This window comes from Nicotiana tomentosiformis, chromosome 2 (genome assembly GCF_000390325.3).
Source record: "Nicotiana tomentosiformis chromosome 2, ASM39032v3, whole genome shotgun sequence".
NCBI classification, from domain to species: Eukaryota; Viridiplantae; Streptophyta; class Magnoliopsida; order Solanales; family Solanaceae; genus Nicotiana; species Nicotiana tomentosiformis.
The window spans coordinates 98,063,171-98,083,954 of record NC_090813.1 but is presented as its reverse complement, the minus strand read 5'-3'; the positions used below and the strand labels follow the sequence as shown (position 1 = coordinate 98,083,954).

General features: G+C 36.3%; 3 protein-coding genes across 4 annotated transcripts; 1 reads left to right on the top strand and 2 right to left on the bottom strand.

Annotated features, from left to right (window-relative positions):
• Positions 1–2,693: 2,693 nt before the first annotated feature.
• On the top strand, positions 2,694–6,973 carry LOC104087941 (very-long-chain 3-oxoacyl-CoA reductase 1). Its single transcript, XM_009592538.4, has 3 exons — positions 2,694–3,573; positions 5,161–5,230; positions 6,321–6,973. The coding sequence occupies exons 1-3, from the start codon at positions 2,936–2,938 to the stop codon at positions 6,573–6,575; spliced, it is 963 nt and encodes a 320-aa protein (XP_009590833.1). The 5' UTR covers positions 2,694–2,935; the 3' UTR covers positions 6,576–6,973.
• Positions 6,974–7,473: 500 nt separating this feature from the next.
• On the bottom strand, positions 7,474–13,117 carry LOC104087942 (uncharacterized membrane protein At3g27390-like). Of its 2 annotated transcripts, none has more exons than XM_009592541.4 (10): positions 12,726–13,117; positions 11,028–11,136; positions 10,902–10,935; positions 10,513–10,649; positions 9,155–9,443; positions 8,951–9,057; positions 8,708–8,843; positions 8,417–8,615; positions 8,084–8,327; positions 7,474–7,995 (listed from the first exon to the last, which is right to left on the bottom strand). In XM_009592541.4, exons 1-10 carry the CDS (start codon positions 12,817–12,819, stop codon positions 7,728–7,730), a joined length of 1,617 nt encoding a protein of 538 aa, XP_009590836.1. In that variant the 5' UTR covers positions 12,820–13,117; the 3' UTR covers positions 7,474–7,727. The 2 variants fall into 2 exon arrangements, with proteins under 2 accessions (XP_009590836.1, XP_009590834.1); XM_009592539.4 differs by having other exon boundaries at positions 10,743–10,935; positions 12,726–13,116.
• Positions 13,118–15,849: 2,732 nt separating this feature from the next.
• On the bottom strand, positions 15,850–18,777 carry LOC104087943 (protein LOW PHOTOSYNTHETIC EFFICIENCY 1, chloroplastic-like). Its single transcript, XM_009592542.4, has one exon. The coding sequence runs from the start codon at positions 18,447–18,449 to the stop codon at positions 16,206–16,208; it is 2,244 nt and encodes a 747-aa protein (XP_009590837.1). The 5' UTR covers positions 18,450–18,777; the 3' UTR covers positions 15,850–16,205.
• Positions 18,778–20,784: the final 2,007 nt, after the last annotated feature.

The following is a 20,784-nucleotide window of genomic DNA, read 5'->3' as shown; positions in this document are numbered from 1 at the left end:
CGATCAATTTAACAACACTAGTCTAAACACGTAACAATTAGGCATAGGAAAGAGACAATATAAGAAAAATGGGAGAAAACAGGGAAAAACAGGTAAATTGGCGGCGCATAAGTACTCGTCATCTCACATATACGCCGCTCACATGAATTTCACATAGCAAATAATCTGAGGTTCCTAATTCCCCCAAGTCAGGGTTAGACACAATACTTACCTTGCTCCGAATGCCACTTAATTCTCAATCACAGCTTTTCCTCTAGAATTCACCTCCAAACCACTCCTATCTATTCAAAAATGACTCAATAATATCAAATATTGCTAAAGAAATTAATTATATTGTATAAATTAAATTTCTCAATTTTTTCTCCAAAAAGTCAAAAATCGACCCCGGGCCCGCTTGGTCAAAACCCTAAGTTCGGACCAAAATCTATTTACCCATTCACCCCCGAGCCCGGATATATAATTAATTTTGGAATCCGACCTCAAATTGAGGTCTAAATCCCTAAATTTCTGAAATTCCTAGTTTCTACCCAAACCCCTAATTTTATCATGAAAACTCTAGATTTTAGGTTGAAAATTCATGAAATATAATGGGTAATTGAAAGAAAATGGTTTAGAATCACTTACCAATACTTTGAGGAAGAAAATATCTCTTGAAAATCGTTTCTAGCCCGTTTGATTTTTGAGAAAATGAGTTAATGGCCAATTCTCGTTTTCGGATTCTGTTAAGTGCTGGGCGACAGTGTTCATCGCGATCGCGTGAACACTGTCGCGTTCGCGAAGAGCAGCCTCCTAAGCACTTACGCGATCACGGGAGGCCTTACGCGTTCGCGAAGGCTTAGCCCGCCTTGCCTTCGCGTTCGCGAGACAAGGCTCGCGTTCGCATAGGGTTTCCCAGGTCCCCTGCCCAGCCTAGCTAAAGCTACGCGTTCGACGGGTCGCGTTCGCGTAGAGCAACTCCCCCCCAATGCTCCGCGTTCGCGACCATGGTCTCGCGTTCGCGTAGAGTAAAATCCTCTCCAGTCTAGTTTCCCCTTCGCGATCATGAGAGTGACTACGCGATCGCGAAGCGCAACATAGTAGACACCAGATACAACAAAAATACCAGATTTTCTTAGTCCAAAACATCCTGTAACCTATCCGAAATTCATCCGAGCCCTCGGGGCTCCAAACCAAACATGCACACAAGTCTAAAAATATCATACGAACTAGCTCGCGTGATCAAATCTCCAAAATAACACCTAAAACTACGAATTTAGCACCAAATCGAATGAAATTTTCAAGAAAGCTTTAAAATTCCTATTTCCACAATCGGACGTTCGAATCACGTCAAATCAACTCTGTTTCTCACCAAATTTCACAGATAAGTCATGAATATTATATTAGACCTATACCGGGCTCCGAAACTAAAATACGGACTCGGTATCAACAGTGCCAAACATCAACCAATTCTTAAAAATAATTAATTTTTAGACTTTTAAATTTTTATCAAAAATTCATAACTCGAGTTAGGGACCTCCGAATTCGATTCCGGGCATACGTCCAGGTCCCATAATTCGATACGGACCCACCGGGACCGTCAAAATACGGATTCGGGCCCGTTTACCAAAAATATTGACCGAAGTCAATTAAAATCAACTTTTAAGGCAAAAATTCTTATTTTCATCAATTTTCGACATAAAAGTTTTTCGGAAACATGCTCGGACTGCGCACGCAAATCGAGGAGGATAAAATGAGATTTTTAAAGCTTAAGAGCGTAGATTCGAGTTCTAAAACATAAGATGACTTTTTGGGTCATCACACGTAACTATCGGGAAAGGCTCCGAGTTCCCTCCCACAGTCCTAACCCGAGTCTTAGCTCCATCATACATATCTTTTATCGCCCGAATATTAACAGTGAATTTCATACATAACAGTTGAAATACTAACAGTGGATTTCACTCCCAAGCAGTCACAGAAATATGTTAAAAAATAACTACCTGTACAATAAAATAAAACCAACGCAAAAATAAAACGGACTTTAATAAAGAAACTTCTGATAAAGAGTTAATTTTTAAAGAATTTGCACAATATAAATTCGAATTCGGACCAAGTTTTGTATACTTTGATTACACACAAAAGAGAAATGTGAAAATAGCACGGGTTAGTCAGTTTTGTGACTGATAATTGAAAAATAGTCAGCGTTTGCAAAGTCATTGAAAATAATCACTATTTTGCTGAAACACGGAAAGTTTCAGCATAATATGCTGAGTTATGGATCTCATATGTATAAACTTCTAGCATATTATGTTGGAACTCTAGCACTCGAAAAAATCTAGTATAATATGCTGGACATTGGAACTCCTGGATATAAACTTCGAGCATATTATGTTAGAACTCCAACACATTATGAAATTCCATCACATTATACTGGAATCTCATATGTAAAAAAAATTTGAATTCCAACATATTATGCTGGAATTTTCCGGATTTTAAAAAATGTTCTTGTTCAAATTTTATCTTCACATGAAAAATGATAAAATTTCGATTAGTTTAAAACAATGACTATTTTTCTAAATCAGGGTATTTTTCTGATTTTCCCAAAAGAAATAGATTTGGTATCTCAGGATGGGTCACCTAAGTCTAAGGCGATACCAATTTTTGTTCATCTAACTTCAACAAACCATAATATAAGATCCAGCTTTGACTTTCGAAACAATAATTTCCATTTGGCCACCTATTAAATGGCCAACCGTCTCCTCCTAACAATAAATCCAATAGTAGCTCTTTAAACACTCATAGCCCTGTTCCATTCTCCCAGCTGTGCCCAACCACGTGCAATAGATTGTGCTAATATTAAACCCCAATCTTCGTACGTAACGCTCAAAAATCCAATCTTTAGATCTATATTTAGCTGCACAAATCTTGTACTGTTTCTGTTCCACTTGCACATCACACAATGGAAACTTGCATCTATCATCAGCTCAAATCTCAGCCTTTTTGGCTTCTTTTTCTTCTTTCTTTAGGTTCTTTAAAAATCTTATGCTTTTCAATCATCTTTCTCAAATGGGTCTATGTTAATTTCCTTAGACCTGGCAAAAATCTCAAGAAATATGGGTCATGGGCACTTGTTACTGGGCCCACTGATGGTATAGGAAAAGGCTTTGCTTTTCAATTAGCTAGAAAAGGACTTAATTTAGTTCTTGTGGGTCGTAATCCTGATAAATTGAAAGACGTTTCTGATTCAATTAAGGCTAAGTATGGACAAATCCAGATTAAATCAGTGGTTGTTGATTTTTCTGGTGATTTGGATGAAGGGGTTAAGAAGATTAAGGAGACAATTGAAGGGTTAGATGTTGGTGTTTTGATTAATAATGTTGGGGTTTCGTATCCTTATGCTAGATTTTTTCATGAAGTGGATGATAAGTTATTGGCTGATTTGATTAAAGTTAATGTGGAAGGGACTACTAAGGTTACTCAAGCTGTTTTGCCTGGTATGTTGAAGAGGAAAAAAGGTGCTATTGTTAATATTGGTTCTGGTGCTGCAATTGTTATCCCCTCTGATCCCCTTTATGCTGTTTATGCTGCTACTAAAGCGTAAGTTTTGCACACTCTTTAGCTGCTTTTATCTGTCTTTAATTCTCTTTTGGAAATTCTAATTTATAAGATTTTAGGTTATAGTTAGTTTTGAGGTTCCTTTTGGATTGAATTGTAGCAAAATGATTGCATCTTAGTTGAAACTTAGTAGAAAAAGGCAAAAGTTATACATAAGTTGATAAACTTTAAAGCCATTTAGAAATTGGTAAAAGTTCTTGCATATAAACTATAAGAGTTGATATTCATGTTAATGTACACACGCAAAATAAAACTTGTGTTATGGATGAAGTTTTTTTTTTTAATTCTCGTCCCCTTTGATCCCCTTTTGTTGGAGCTATTGCTCCTTTGGTGACTCGAACCCACGAACTTGAGGTTGTAGGTGGGGAGTGCTGACCATCTGAGCAACCCCTCTTGTAAGCGTATGATTTCATATGTGGTAGCTCTATATAAGGGGAGGTTTGAAGTGAAAAACTTGACAGTTCACTTTGCATACTGAGATGTCCTCATTTCCGGAATTTGCTGTATTATTGGATGACATGAGTCCGGATATCCTCTATTTTTCTCAAAGCAAAGTAAAGAAAGAGGACAACTTGTTCCGACAGTAAAGTTACATGAATTTCTGTAGAAGTTAAATTGATTCTGGAAATAGGGAATGGGGATTGGGTTACTGTACAAGGAATGACATCCAACATCATATTAATTAGTACCTCTTTGTTCTTGTTTTGCGATGAATCTTTTATATTAATTAGTAGCTCTTATATTCTTTCTTCTTCAATGCCCTCCCATCATCCCAATTTCACCTCCAAACATAACTGTCTACTACATACATACAGATATCCATAGTGGTTGTATCCCTTAGTAATTGCTCCTCCATGCACTCTTCTTCTTTGTGACCCCACTTGACCAACCAATTTCCTCAGTTGGCCTTCCTCTCTCCACAGACCAAAAAATAGGGTGTTTAGTTAGCAACTGGAAGCCAGTAAAAAGCTATGTTGTTCGGACTCTCCAAAAATGTCATTGGGTGCGTGTCGGATCATTCAAAAGTAGTGTATTTTTGGAGGATTTGACACGGGTGCGGCAGCATTTTGGAGAGTCCGCGCAACATAGGTAAAAAGGACAACTTGGTGCACGAAGCATCCCGCGTTCACGGCGGTCTAGGGAAGGGCGAGTGCCGCACCCCAATGGGGTGTGACGTAGGCAACCTACCATGATGCAAGCATCAGTGGCTGATTTCACGGCTCGAACCCGTGATCTATAGGTCACACAGGTACAACTTTACTGTTGCTCCAAGGCTCCCCTTCAACTTGAAGCCAGTGCATTGCTGAAATTCGAAGGATGGTAAACCTAAGAAGTTGGAAGATAGTGCTTTCTTAAGAAATAACTTGACATGCAATCTATGCAAAGTTGATGCCATGCAATGTGGCATGCAAATGACAAAGATGAAAGTTCTCACTTAATGCTTCCCACTTATTCCTCATTTTATGATACTGACGATGTTTTAGCAAGATTTTGAATGTTTAAGCACATAATATTATTGTTCCGTAATATTCTTATGTGCTGCGTGGATTTGTTGGATCTATTTTTCAGATACGTTGATCAGTTCTCTAGATGCCTGTATGTAGAGTACAAGAAGAGTGGGATTGATGTGCAATGTCAGGTATATGTTATACACTTTGTTCACTTGCAGTTTTTTTTTTTTGCTTTTTTATTGTAAACCAGAGTTTATCTGCTTCTTCATTTGGTATTTTTTATATGACTCACCACATGATTAATGTATTGGTATCTTGTGTTGTTTGGATTTGGATGAGGAATTGTCCTTCATGCCCGGTCTAATGAGCTCCATGCTTCTACACACTTATTCTTGTCCTTAAGTAACCCCCACGTATAGCATGGTATAAAAAAAATTTACTTGACTGAAAAAGTTTAAACTTACTTAGGACTTACAGGATATTACTTCTTAATAGTTATGAGTCTGGAACTACAGAGTCCCAATATTTTTGGATTAGGACCATAATCACTCCACATATCAGGGTGATCATTTGGCTGCACTTACTGTCTTTTGATCCCATTTTCTTGTCAATATGAAAGTTGTTGAATTTTGTTATGCTAGAGTATAAGTCCTATGTGAAGATTATTAAATGTGTTATATCCTAACACTCTGGATTCTACTTTTGTTCTTGGTACTTCAGTGGAAGGCCTTTTATCTGCTGTCTTTTGCTCTTTGATAAATTTATTCCACAATCTGAAATACACAATAGAAGCATAAAAATATAGTCTTTATATCCAAATCTTAGAAAGGGCACCACATATGGGTGTTTGCTTGAAGAGTTTATTGTTACTAGTTATTCATTATGGATGAAGATGTGAGGCTAAGTGTGTGGCGGGGGATGATGGGGAAATTGGAATATTGTTGATATTATAACATTGAATTTTTTAATTCATGTATTTTTGATAAATATAAATCAGAATTCTACCTACAACTTGCTCTTCTATTATTACTAAGCATTAGGAGCAACTTCTTTTTATGGTAAATGAAGTTGTCTGGTGGCGTCTAGTTCAACTTCATCAACAAATGCGCTGAACAAGCTCTTATCAAAGTTGGAGGACATTCTGACCTCCTCCTTTACATTTTCTTAATTTTCCTTTCTCTGTTTAAAACTGCCATATCTTCTGTGTCAGGAAGTTATATAATGTGTACTGAACTATTTTCACTTCATGTAACATCATTCTTTCTTCTCCAAATATAGGTGCCGTTGTATGTGGCAACAAAAATGGCGTCGATCAAAAGATCTTCATTTTTTGTTCCCTCGACTGATGGTTATGCTCGGGCTGGCCTGCGATGGATAGGTTATGAGCCAAGGTGTACGCCTTACTGGCCCCATTCTCTTCTGTGGGGTTTGATATATTCATTGCCAGAGTCGATTGTTGATGCTTGGCGCCTGAAGTTTTGCATGGGAATTCGGAAGAGGGGGCAGATGAAAGACTCCAGGAAGAAGGAATAGAAAGCACCTTCCTCACCTCATCCCTTATCTTTGAGTCTGAATAGCTGAATTCCTATCTTCTTCTTTCTGTTCCTGTTTCCAATTGGGTAATGCTAATTCTGATAATGCAACAAGAAGGTTGGACTTGTTCTTATTAAACAAGCCTGATCTCGTTCTTGTGCGTTCTTAGCTGTAGGTTGTTTGAATCAAGAGTAGTCCAAAAGAAATTCGAGTTCTCAGATCTCTATTATGTCTAGCCAAAAGAACCATTTTCCAGGGCAAGTAATTGAGAATGATTCTGTTTGTATTTGTTCTTTGAGTTTGATGTTACAGGATGAGATTTAATCTTGGTGTTTGCTTATTTGAACCAATGAATTACCTTATGTTTTAATATATAACAGATAATTCATTGTTTTGAATAGGTTTGAATTGTATCCAAACTCATTTCTCTGAGAATTGTGATATTACAATTGTTATTGGATTTTCCAGTCTCAAGTATTAGAAGATAATCCTTTGACAATTTCGCTCAGTTTGATTGTAAAAAATTTTACCCAACTGTAAACGAGCATATCTTATCATTTCAAGATTGAGGTGAGGTTTTATATGTTTTTTGAAAATATTGGCTAAATTATGACGATGTTACATTCTCAACCTTGTTCTACCTCTAAATAAGGGGAACAAGAAGAAAGTATTAAGTACAGAAAAAGAACTGGAATGCTAACTAATACGCAGATTCATAAACTTTATCCAAGAAATATAAAATTCATTTGCAGCAGGAAGTAGCATCGGACAAAGAAAAATGTAGTTAATTTTTTATCACCTCATAAAAGTTTTCAGACTAACTATAGCTGTCAAATTCGTGCTCATATTTTTTTAAATTAAAACCTGATGAATGAAACTCTGAAAGTGCAGAGACAAATTAAACAAAGCATGCTAGTTTCTACCTCCAAAAGAAGGAGAAAGTTTTATCCTTAAATTAAAAAAGAAAGGAAGGTTACTTCTTTTGCCAATTTTACAACACATGCTCATTCTAAAGCATCAGCAGAAAAGAAATCACTCTAACCTATTCCTACTAGGATTCTCATGCAAATCCAATCATGTCAACAAGGAAAAATAAGATTAACACCTAAACCGAAGATAAATACCAGAAAATGGTTAATGCTATACATATTATCATTGGATTTCAACATTTCTGTAAGCATCTACCAGTTGAGCCTCTTGATCATATCCATTGTTTCCATTTCTGTTCTTGAAAGATTTATCGCTAAACATGCGAACAAACATGCTTTTTGACCTGGGAACTTTTTGAGGTCCTGAATCTTCTGATTTTCTACCATCACCGTTCTTCTTGGCTAGTTCTTCTAAGATAATCCTGATGCTACTCTCAAAGCGGCGCCTGAATGTTGGATATCTTGATATAGATTTTGTGATGCCTCGTAGTCTTCATAACAAAAGCAGGAGCGTTAACACAAAATCAGAATGCTGTAAGTGGTAACAAAATCAAGATGCTATATTTCACGGATTATCACCTTCGAGCTAACGCCTCAAACTCAGCTCGCCTCAGATCAGATTCAGGTGGTGATCCAATATTTGAATTCCTCAACCTCTCAGGATCACCACTCAACAAAACCAATTTGCCAAGGTACTCCTCTTCGCTGTCGGAAATATTTTCAGCTTTGATCTGGTCTTTGATGATCAAGAGTGGATTGAGAAACCACTCATAGAATGTATCTCTGGGCCTGTTTGTGCTGGTTACTTCGGTACCATCGTCGTCTGTATAAACAAGGTTTACATGATTAGTCCTTTTGGTATAAAAACCCCAATTCTACATTAAACAGTCAATACTTGCATATTTGACTTACTTATCAAAAGACCAGCGCTGTTGGCTTTGGCAGAACGTATAAGGGTCTGAAGGATGCAATAGGCAGGCAAACCAATGCTAATGACTTGACCACTATCTCTATTAGACTTGGCATCTTCAATGTCTTTTTGTGTAATTACTCCTTTAGATACCATGATTTCCCCATGATATTGACAGCCCGTGAATAAGCCATCAAGAAGCTAGAGTAGTAATATATGTTAGAGTGCAAAATTAGCACCAAAACTTCACAGCCAGGTTCTGGTGAAGCATCACAAAAGCAAAATAACTATACCTCGAGGGGCTTCAACTCGACCATGGGAGCATTGATGGAGTTCGTACGAGATGGTGGATTTTTGAAAGATTCAGGCCTTGAGAAAGAAGCTGAACGAGAGCTGGTTCTTGATGCAGTCTTCTTTCTGTACCGAGGCCTATATGAATACCACAGATATACGGCAACTGTCAAATTATTTGAAATTAAATATACATTTGTCAATTATCAAAGGTATTGAGGTTAAAAGGTTGTAGCTATCGGAACCTAGGAAAGCAGGATCCTTCTGGCATATCTAGCACATCATTGCTATATTCATCATATATGGACAAGGAAGCAACGATATAGCAAAGCCCCAACCAAAGAGAAGACTCCTGACGTAGAAAGCATTGGTAAAACATTAGCAGTTCAGGAAATGTATAAAACGCAAGAGACAATTTTGAGGTCCTTGAAACAAAAAGGGAACTTCACCTGATATACAACTACTCCTGAATAAGCACCGAGGAGGATACTTGCTAACATTGATCCAATGAATGCCCCAACAACAGCCATTGGCCAGAGTAAGATAGCAAGACCAGCAAATGGCACACAGATGGTCTCTAGAAAAGGTCCTTCTCGACCTATACAATCATGAAACAAGCGACGCCACCCCTTCAAAAGCATGTAAGGAAATTTGCAAGCAGCAATTACTGTGATCGTCGGTATGTCAACCAGGAGTCCTAGTGCTACGGCTACTAGCGCCAAAGGTATATAAAGCAACCTGTAATAGATTGAAAAGTAACTTCTGAGCAAAAAATAAATCTCTCATGAAGAATAATTAACCAGCCAAACCCCCCAACATATGCTAGCAGCTAAACAGCATAAGTCGAATCCATGATAATTGATGAACACTCTTGTTAAGGAAAACAGGAGACTTTTAAAAATGCTAATATCTTAAGTGCAAAGACCTACAAGATCCAACTTAAACTAAGGAGTTATAGCAAAGTACTAAAAATTTCCAAAAACTACTGCATCTGTATTTCTGTTTGACACAGAGAGGGAGATTCTGACTTGCTGATAAGTAGAATAACATCTTGTACATCTTTACTTCTGTTCTGTCATAGAGCATGGAGATTTTGACTGACGGACAAGTAGAATAACATCTTGATCTCATTCCGGTAATCCTAATACAGCTAGAAAACCCAGGGGGTCAATGTTTTTCGTATTGTTAGAATTAAGAGAAACTTAATAAGTGTTTTAAGGTTGAAACGTTGACACATGAAGATCTGCTAGTGATGAGAAAAGATACGTGCAATCAAGTACAGACGCTTACTTCCTTTTCTTCCTTTTCGTAAATTATCCCTCAATAACATTTTGATGAACTAACTTGACTCCTACTGAGTTCAAGAAAATTTCTTTGACAGTGTTGTTGAATTAGTTTTTGGTAGAAATATGTTTTAATAGAATAGGTGGAAGATGTAAAGAGGTATGAAGATGCTATAAACAGTAACTATTACATACTCCTATTTAACTTTCCTTTTGTGTAGTTTGCCAATTTAGTAACAGGGACATATTTTTGGAATGAACTAATTCAAAAATAGATCAAACCAAAGGGGAAAGATGGAGTATTTAAGATGCTTTAGAGGCAGAAGTTAAAACACCAAAAAGCGGCTTTATTGTATTTTTCAGCACCAGTGTAGATACTTCACTAACTGAGTTCGCATACCAACCAGATATCTGAAACTCTTTGATATTGAAAGATTGACATATGATAATATACAGAAAATTTTCCAACTTCAAATGGGGCAAAAAGTGGAAAAAGAACATCGAGATAGGTAATTCTGCAAAACCTGATCTCATAGTATTTTCCACCAGGAGGTCCTTGAAGTCGCAAATCATCCATGATCGAGAAGTAGGAATGGTATAAAACATCCCTCACATCCCTAACAATAGTAAAGCTTCCTTTCACCGTGTCCCAAGTCCCATCCTACCATCAACAATGAAGCAGTTAAGAAACTCGAAGCCAAAAGAAGAGATGAGATGTAAGCAGTGTAGGAAATAGAAACCACTTAAGACATACATATATACTGTGAAAGAAGGCATTCGTCTTCTTTCCACCCACAGCTTGGAAAGTGGCAAACACAGGAGAAAGGAAGCCATAAGCTGCCCCACCAACAATGCCGCTTGCAAATCCAATCAACGGCCACAAAAGTAAAATAATAATGACACATATGCTTACCACAAGTTTTAAAGCTGGACCTAATTGCTTTGAGCTGCAATTCATAAAACAAGGTGGAAGTCACTAAAAATTAGTATCTTTAGATACATGAGGTTAACCATGAACCACAATAGCTAAAGAATGCACCTCCATAGACAGTAATACGTATAGAACAGGTGCACAGGCCAAAGACCCAAAATAAGGGCAGAGTTTCCGACAGTGACTATAACGAGGATCAATGGGCACAAAATGACACCTGCAAAAAGTCAGTGGCAAAAACCTGTCATTTCTCTTCATAGTCAAGGAGAAAAACTTTGGCACGATAATGACATTAATACAGAGTAATCAAGGGCGAGATTTCACAATGTAGACCACAATGGTATAGACATTTGTGGTCAATGGCTCACTTGTAAAGGCAAGCAGCTTGCAAGGCCAAAGTTAAAGTTAATCTGGCACTTAGTACACATCATATTTGAAATCCCAGCGGAGACAAAAACACTAGGTAATTTCTTCCATTTGCCCAAGCCTTAGTGGCGTAGTTCCCCAGTACCTATGTTGGTAGGAGGTAGCAGGTACTAGTGTTGTCAAAGGCGAAAAGCGTTAAAAAGCACACAGGTCTATCAGGGCTTTTAAGTGCAAAGTGCAATTAAAGTGTGGGCTTTAGTTAAAAAAGGCACAACGAAGAAAAAAAATAGAATTATATATGTAATGCAAGAAAAAAAGTAACAAGTTCACTCATAATGATTTCCTTTAAAATTTATAATATCTTTAGCCAATTATATTTAGTGTTTTGTACCACTCTGTTCAAGATAGAACTAATTGACAATGAGGCGTGGGCCTTAGTGCCTTGCCTACCCTATTAAAGTGCAGTCTAAGTGAGGCGAAGCGCATACCCTGAGCTTTTTTGAGCTTCAGGGTTTAAGCGCGCCTCAAATGAGCCTTTAACAACACTGGCAGGTACCCATTAGAATTAGTTGAGGTGCGCACAAGCTGGCCGGGCACCACCGTCATTTGGAAAAAATAGATTACAAAGACTAGCATAAAACGACGATTAACCGGCATAAAGTGACACTTGCCAAAAGTAAGGGGCACAACCCTGTCATTTCTCTTCATAGTCAAGGAGAATAACTTCGGAATAATAATAACATTAATACAGAGTAATCAAGGGTAAGAATTGACAATGTAGACCAAATTTGTATCGATATTGGCAGACGATGCCTCAATTGTAAAGGGAAAGAACTTGCAAAACCAAAGCCAAAGTTAATCTGGCAGTTGGTCCTAATCATATTTGAAGGAAATATATGGAAACTAGCATAATCAGTAAGTATTAAAGAATGTTCTGCAATAAGCGCGGCCTAGTTGTCAATGAAGTGAGTTGAGAACCATGAGGTCTTATGCTCAAATTCTAGCGGAGACAAAAATACTACTCCCTCCCTCTGAATTTATGTGAACCCATCTGGGCACGGAGTTTAAGAAAAGAGAATACTTTTGAACACATATATTTTATGGGGCTATAATTCATTGTGTAAAGGTAAATTGTTTACAAATAAGTAAAGAGGTCATTCTTTTTTACACAGACTAAAAAAGAAATAGATTCACATAAAAATTGAAACAGAGCCGGTATGTGATTTCATCTCATATGTTCAAGCCTTGATAGACAAAAGATTAAGGAAAAAGAAAGGGCGGGCCGGGGGGGGGGGGGGGGTAAATGCACAAATGATTAGAACAGAAAGAAAGGGTGCTATCCAAAAACACAGTGACTAACAGTATGTTTAACCAAATTTAAGAGGAAATGAAAGAAGCAACAACATTGAACAGTAAATAGGAGTGTAATTGAAGGAAAACCTTTCAAAACACCGAGAATAAGCAGGCCAATGAAGTAAGGCAAGAAACAGATGAAGTTCCACAAAGAAGCCAGAAACCCCCTTGGGGGTTCCATTCCTAATGCTTTTTAGCTAAATCAAGAACCACTGGATCTTTATCACAAGCAATGAAACTTGGAAAATGCAACCAAAAAACTCATCTTTTTAATGAAAAATCGAGTCTTCGTGAAAACTGGACGTGAAATGGAAATTATGATGTGGGTTTTGAGGATTTATGAACAAAAAAGTTGGTTAACTGTCAAATATTGGGGATAATAAAGTGGTAACCAAATACTACCAATTGCGTTTGGAGCCTGTGAATAAGAAAGAAGAAGAAAAAAACAAATTTGATAGCGTTTTGAAAGCAAGGTATTCAAGTGCTACTTTTTAATTATGGAATACTACTTTATTACTCTTATCCTTTTTCTTTTATTCTATAATATAATATCATTTTCAGCTTTGCTGACAGGTGCAGCAGTGGAGTTTTGTATTTTGAGATCGAGATAGTTTTCAGTACCAATTTAGGACATTCATATATTCCTTTTAGCGGTGAACAACTTCCGCTTCCAACCAAGAGGTTGTGAGTTCGAGTCACCCAAGAGCAAGGTTGGGAGTTCTTGGAGAGAACGAGCCGAGGTTCTATCAAAAACAGCTTCTCTACCCCATGGTACACTACCCTCCACAGACCCCACTAGTGAGATTATGCTGGATTGTTGTTGTTATTGTATATATGTTTTAGCGTTCAAAACATTTTAAGGAAACTTTTGGTAATGCGCGTATAATACGAGTTTGATTTCGTAATACGACAATGCAGTTTGTTTGGTAAGACTTGAAGTTCACTCACTCTAAAGCATAATTCAGAATGCAAAATGTTTGATTAATGATGTTGGTGTTGGTTGTTAAGAGGACATCATTCAGATCTAAGTAAATATAAATCAAATCATAATACAAACTTCCAAGAATCACTTAAGAGCTCTGGCGAGAATTATTATACTCCCTAACATATTTGAGTGGACTTAAAATTTAAGTTATTAATTTGACTATGTATTATTGAAAACATTATATTAGAGTTTAAAATTTGAATTACTAAATGAATTTAAATTCTTATAATTTTGTGAAAACATTTTACAAATGGAATAATATCGATTCAAATTGAAACATTATGAAATTAAAAGAGTGTCATATAAAATTGAAACGAAGAAAGAATTAATATCTGAAAATTATATATCTTAGGCAGCTCGAAATGTCCATAACTTTTTAATACTGAATTGTGTAGTAAAGTTTAAAGAAGACTAGATATAGGAAGTCGTAATAATGATAATAGTACTATTATCAGTCGTGCTTATTAAAAATAGTTTTCTCAAATTATTTGTCACTTTAGAAGTTCAAGACAAAATTGATTATCTTTTTCCTTTTTTTACCCTTAGTAATAATTATCCTTGAAGACTACATACACCAGTGTTTTAAAAAGCGGGGGCGTGAGGCGTGAGGCGGGGTGAGGCGAAAGTCTCGAGACATGGGGCGTAAGCCCCATGGATCTTTAATTTTTTAAATTTATGAATTAATAATATAGCATTATAACCAAAAAAAATATAAAAGATACATTAAAAGTTCATGAAAACTAAAAAGAATTTAAGAAATTCTTATAAAATAAAACATCTAGTGTGTTTTACAAGTATAAATAATGCAATACTGTTAAAGTTACTATGAAATATAAATTTACTACAATCTCTTAACTTTCAAACGATTAAAAATCATAATTTCTTAAAAATTATTATCAAACTGCATATTTTACCTCCTTAAAAGTAAATACTCAATAAATTTTATCTACATTATAATTTAAATTATTACTCCTTCACGAGAAATATAAAATTATTTTTAAAGAGTAAAATAATAAATATATAATAATTTAGTGAGACAAAGAACTAAGACATGAAGAGCTATCAAGTAAAGATATAAATTTTGGTTATCTATTTCAGAAGAGATATTCAAATGATATTCACCCTCACGATATTCTCAATTAGTAAATATGCAATACGATCGTTTGTTGTTTGAGTTATTCACATTTTTCATATTCCTATAGATAAAAAGAACTTTAATCATTCATTTGAAGAATTTTGAGAGTCAATAGTGTTAATTAGTGAATTCAACACATGATTTGCATAGGACTTGCGGGGCAAGTCACGAGCGTTGAGCGTTAGGCGTGTTTAGGGCGCACAACTGGGCGCTTAGGGCGTAAGTCTCACAGAACTAAGCCTCACACATAAATCTCAAGACATTTTGATAGTGTCCCGCCCCAGGGCGAGTCCCAAAAAGCCTTTTAAAACACAGCATACACCTAACTTTGTTCAAATACCAATCAAGAAAGATTAAATATTAAGACATGAATAAGGGTAAAGCAGTCAAAATCCCATCCTAATTAATTTTTCTTAAGGGTGTGTACAAGAGAATCATGACAGATAATATGAGACAGATGGAGTAATATACTACTCTGCTAGTACCAGTAATAATGAACAATAATTTAAAGAAAACTAGATATTAGAAGTCGAGATATTAATTGACTATCGGCAAGATTTTGCTACAGAATTTGTGTTTCCAGTGCAGTTCTTTCCTAGTGGTTAGCAACCCTTCAATGATTCACTTTTGATTAGAGTTTAATTTCTGTATTTTGATCATGAAGTTTTTTTTTTCACATGAGGACAAATAACAGCACGTAACATAGACGTCAAGTGAATACTCAATTATAAAAGGTTAATATAAACTAACTTGTACAGTCAGTTTATAGGAGTAAAAGATAAATATCCATTTGATTAGCATTTTCATGTCCAGTGTAGAGGATCTCTTTTTATTCTATTCTTGGAGTATATTCGATATTTGAATAATACCATCTATTCAATCGTATCATTCACTTTCATCTTCTATACCTACGCAAACATTTGTTAACTGAAGCTACCGCAAAGAATCTATTCTGCTAAGCATTTTCAACCTTTTGGAACTTGTACTAGAAGAATAAATTATGCTTCCTCATAGTATACCTGCTAGTTGTGGCATAATTCCTTTAATTCCAGCTGCAATTCTATATTGTATCTGGATGGAAACAACTCAAAAACACTGTAAAGTTTTCAACTTTCATTACTTTTTTTTTTCCAGTACAATGGAACAATATTAGTGGATCAAGAATCACACTTTCCAGCTCTTTCTTTAGGTATCCGTTGGGCCCTTCGATGAGAACTCAAAATAGAGGGAGGCATTGTATTATAATGGAGTGAAAATGTAAACTGACAAAGGGCCTGACTTTGCATCTAAATTCAATCAGAGTTATCTTTACTATGTAGCTTTGCACAAGAGGAGGCATATACTCTTTGTTGAAAGCAGCACAACATATAAAGAATGAGTTGTATACCTTTGAGTTGGGTTTTCAAGAGCAGATACTACACACACTAGCAATATAAAGTTGGGCTTATCATTTTCCTTTTGTCTGAGCAGTAAAAATTTCTTCCCTGTCAAAGTGTCTGCTTCTTTTAGGAACATCAGCTATATTACAGAACTCTGACAAGTTTTTCCTGATTTGCACTCTTTTTTTTTTTTCTAGTGGACGCGGGCCGAGAATGCTTAGATCAATACTCGCACCATTTGCTTGTGTAGACGATATGACTGCATCATAAGCCTTTGTAGAAAGAGATAGGCCTTCATTTAGAGCCTTAATATACAACTCATATGCCAGCCTCGGCTTGCCATCATTTGCGAGTGCCTCAATTAGCATCTCATAGCTAACTTCGTTGGGGGTTATGTTTTGAGTTTTCATACGATGGAACCACTCGTACGCAACACTTCCCATACCATTTCGAGCACATCCGCTGATGATAGCATTGAACGTGACAACTGTAGGCTCAACTCCAGTGGAAACCATCTCCTTGATGATTGAATCAACTATGTTAAATTTCCCTTGGGCAGTGTAAATTGATGCCATAATAGTATAGGCATACAAATTTGGCTCAACACCCATTTTGATCATATGTTTCCAAACCTGAAGGGCCTCATCGTAGAGCTTGCCTTTCTCTAGAGCACTCAGCAATGCTCCATAGGAGATAACTGTCGGTTTTTCACCTTTTTCGACCATTCTCCTAAAAATCTGTACTGCAGCGGATGTTTCTGAAGCCTTGGAACAGGCGACAAGCACTGCGTTCCATTCCCTACTGCTTGGTTTAAGCCCCTTCTCTTCCATCTTATTCAGCAACCTGACACCCCATCTCCAAATACCTCTTTTTCTGGCCGCGCTCAATAGTATGTTAAAATGAGAAACTATGAGTTCATATGACATGTTGTTTGGTTTTGGCCCCTTGTCCAATAAATCCTCATAAATCTCGAGAGCTGCCCACCATTTCTTCGCCTTACCCATCAACCAAATGATGTGGTTGCAGACGGATAAGCTAATCTCTGTGTCCCTCTCTCTTATCCTATTATACAGTTCTTTTGCTACAACATAATGTTCTTCACGGGTACACGCCCACACGAGGCGTTTATATTCTGCACAACTAGGTAGGAGCCTAGCCTTATCCATATCCGCTAGTAGTTTCAGAACATTGGTGCTTGAGTTTTCGCCCTTTACCAGCCACTGCCGCATCACCTGGTAGCAAATTCTAATTGTGAAATTCTCAAGCTTGGAAAATTCAGACTCCCAGTTTTCTTCTTCAATATTTCCTAGTTTACCATTTTGATATTTCTCTCTTGTCTCAACAAAAAAAGCTATAGCGCCAAGTCCATCTTCAAGTCTCCGATAAGCAAACAAGGCAGTGGAATAAGTTGCAGGACTAGGAAAGAGTCCCTTCTTTGACATCTCTTTGAAAAGATTGAGAGCTTCAAGTTCCCGACCTTGTTCTATATAAATTCTCATTAAAGTATTGTACGTCACAACATTAGGATTTACTCCTTCCGATACCATATCATCCATCACTTTATCAACAACATCATACTTCCCCGCCTCCTTTATGGCACCTAAAAGACTGTTATAAATGAATACATTTAAGCTAACGGAACCAATATTATCATTGCTCCTCCTACTTAACCACTCGACGAGCGCCATTGCAGAGTTTAACTTCTTATCTTTGCCAAAACCTCTAATCATAGATGAGTAAACTTGAAGGGGCAACTCTACCTTATCTTTGAGAACTTCATCTACCTCATCAGCAGTTTTGACAAAGTGCAAGCTCTTTGCTAGAGCTCGAACGTCCACCTTCTCGCCTTTTACTCTTCCTACATCTTCCTCCTCACTTTTAACACCACAATCATCATCATCATCATAATTATGAGTCAAGACCCTCTTTTCCTCCAATACAACACAACTGAAACCCTCAACCCCACCTTCCCCTCTAGAGAAAGATTGTGAACTTTGTTTTATTACATCACAATCAATAGCATGCTCTTCAGAGGCCTGTGTCAATGCAAAAGATGGGCCAAAAGAATCCTTCTTTCCGCGGCGAAAAGGAAAGAATCCTTCTTGTTTTCTGAACTTAGTCTTATTCTTTGGATAAATAACACTTCTTGATACATGATCACAGCTTGAATTATGTGACAAAGAGTATGCAAGAACCCAACTTTCAGCTCTAAGTCTTGTAAAAACTGAACTAGAAGATGAAGCCAACTCTAATTCCATATGAGGTAACATACTAGAATTACTCCTTGAAGACCAGACATTTAGATAAGGCATTTTGTTCAGAGAAATTTACCAACAAAACCCCAAAATTCAGATTTAATCAAACATTGATGATTAAGTAAACCCCTCTAAGATTCTTGCTTTTTCAAAGATAAAACAGAGGAAAGCAAAGGATACTGAAGCAGTAGCTCATTAATCAGTCTCAAGAATTCAGAAGAGCATACCTTGAAGAGTAGAGAGTTGAAAGGAAATAACTTTGCAGATGCTGCAGTTGGGAGGAATTCGGAAGTGGGGCTTACTGATTATGGAACTTGGATTTCAACCATTCATATTATTACTGCTTTCTCGTGGCCATTCATTTTGCTGTGAACTGAAAGTTAGTGATTATTTCTGAGCCTGGGAAAGTTATGCTGACAAATAAAGGGTTATCTTTACGCAAATAGCCGACCATATTTATTGTTTACTTTTTTTAGTCATATACATAATTATATACATATAATATATAAATTATGCATATATTATACACTCAACGGCTATTTTTAGTTTAAGCAATTGGATAGACGGCTATTTGGGTTAATTCTTCACAAAGGAAACAAGAATGTCGCAAGGAGCTTGAACTTATTTCGCAGGCCCATTGGGCTAAGTAATTAGTTGGGCTTATATCTCGTTGGATTTTACTTAAGAGACTTTTGGGCTCAAATTGATCTATACTCGCAAGTCTGGTTCATTGAATGATGAGATGTAATGGGCTACCAACCATTTATGGCTGCAAGAAATTTAACTCAATGATCTTGAAAATGGATGATCTTAACTTTTTGATCCGCGCTTACTCCATGGGCAAACCTTTAAGGTCAAAGTTAAAAGTTGAACTTTAAAGTATTGCACATGGGACAAGTGAGGTCAAAAAATCAAAAGTGACACAAAAGTATCGTATTTGTGCAAATCACCCTTATGGCTGCCTCGATCCACTAATTTAAATTTTGATGTTGTAGAAATGGTGGGATGATCAATTTTTGCAATTTCTAAAATTTAGTCGCTGTTTGAAATGTAATTGAAAACTTGTCACTTTTAGAATGAGGTCTTAATTAAATTTTGATGGAACAATATACGATTAAAAAAAATTGTCCCAAGAAAATGAGACATATTTTTTTGCAATGACTCAAAAAGAAGGTGAAATTTAATTTATAGTGAAGGGAGCATAATGATTTGTTTCATTACTTTCTTTTACATACTATTGATTGTTTAACCTCACTATTCTTTGAGTCAAGTGGATGTGATTGCTTTAAAAATAAAAATCATAAGAATTATAAAAGTTTCGGAATCAAGTTCCATTTATTTTTGTCAACAATGAAGAATTCCCCTATCATTGGAGTGACATACATGTTTGGCATGCTATAAGATATAAGGCATGCGTCCTATTTATGTGCGATAAATTTAGGTACATTTAGTCTATAAATAAATCGATAAATTGAGACTCATTATAGCTATAGACCTGAACTTTCTAAATAAATAGAAGCCAACATACCATTATACAGTAATATAAATGTAACTTAACACATAAATTGTCCAGGTGTATGTGTATCCAATCTCATTACAAAGATTGTACGTTTTCATGTATTTTAATCTCTTCTATAATCAATTTTGACAACACTTAATAAGATGTAGTCAAAATCTTGAAGAGATTTTATTCTTGGATCTCCACATGTTTTGAGTTCCAAAGAATTTTGAATATCTACTACAGAGCAAGAAAGGCGCGTCTAATTTATAGTTTCAAAACATTATTTTAAATGTAAAAGCCACTCACTGGAAATTAAATAGTTTGGTTGGATTTGCCATTTGCCATTTGCCAACGAACGAATCTGCAAATATCGAAATCTTATGGGAGGCGTGGGAAATAAGGAATCATATGTAAATCTGATCTCATCTAAAAATCTTGGTGTTTAATGCCCTTATTATAGCCTAGGCCTTTTAATTTGGTCTTGTTCATCTGCCCCACTTCACATATCCTAACGTTGGTTGAGTTCGTTACGTTGAATTTGACATTTTAACACTTGACCCTTACCAATGTTGACTAGGCTTGTTAGTAAAGAGGAATGACCTAAATTTTAAATCTTTTTTATATTCGATGTAGATTTGTGGTAATTTAAATAAAATGTAAATTGAGTATTGATGGCAAAGGCGGATCGAGGATTTTAAGTTTATGAGTTCATATATCAACTTTAAACTAATATATTTTAATAACCGGACTAAAGGACGGGTTTCCAACTAAATATTCTTATACATTGAATGATTTTTTTAATACAAATACTGAATCTAGCCAAAACCTATTGGGTTCTCGTTAACTCATACTCATACCTTTAGATCCGCCGCTGATTGATGGTGCATGTTG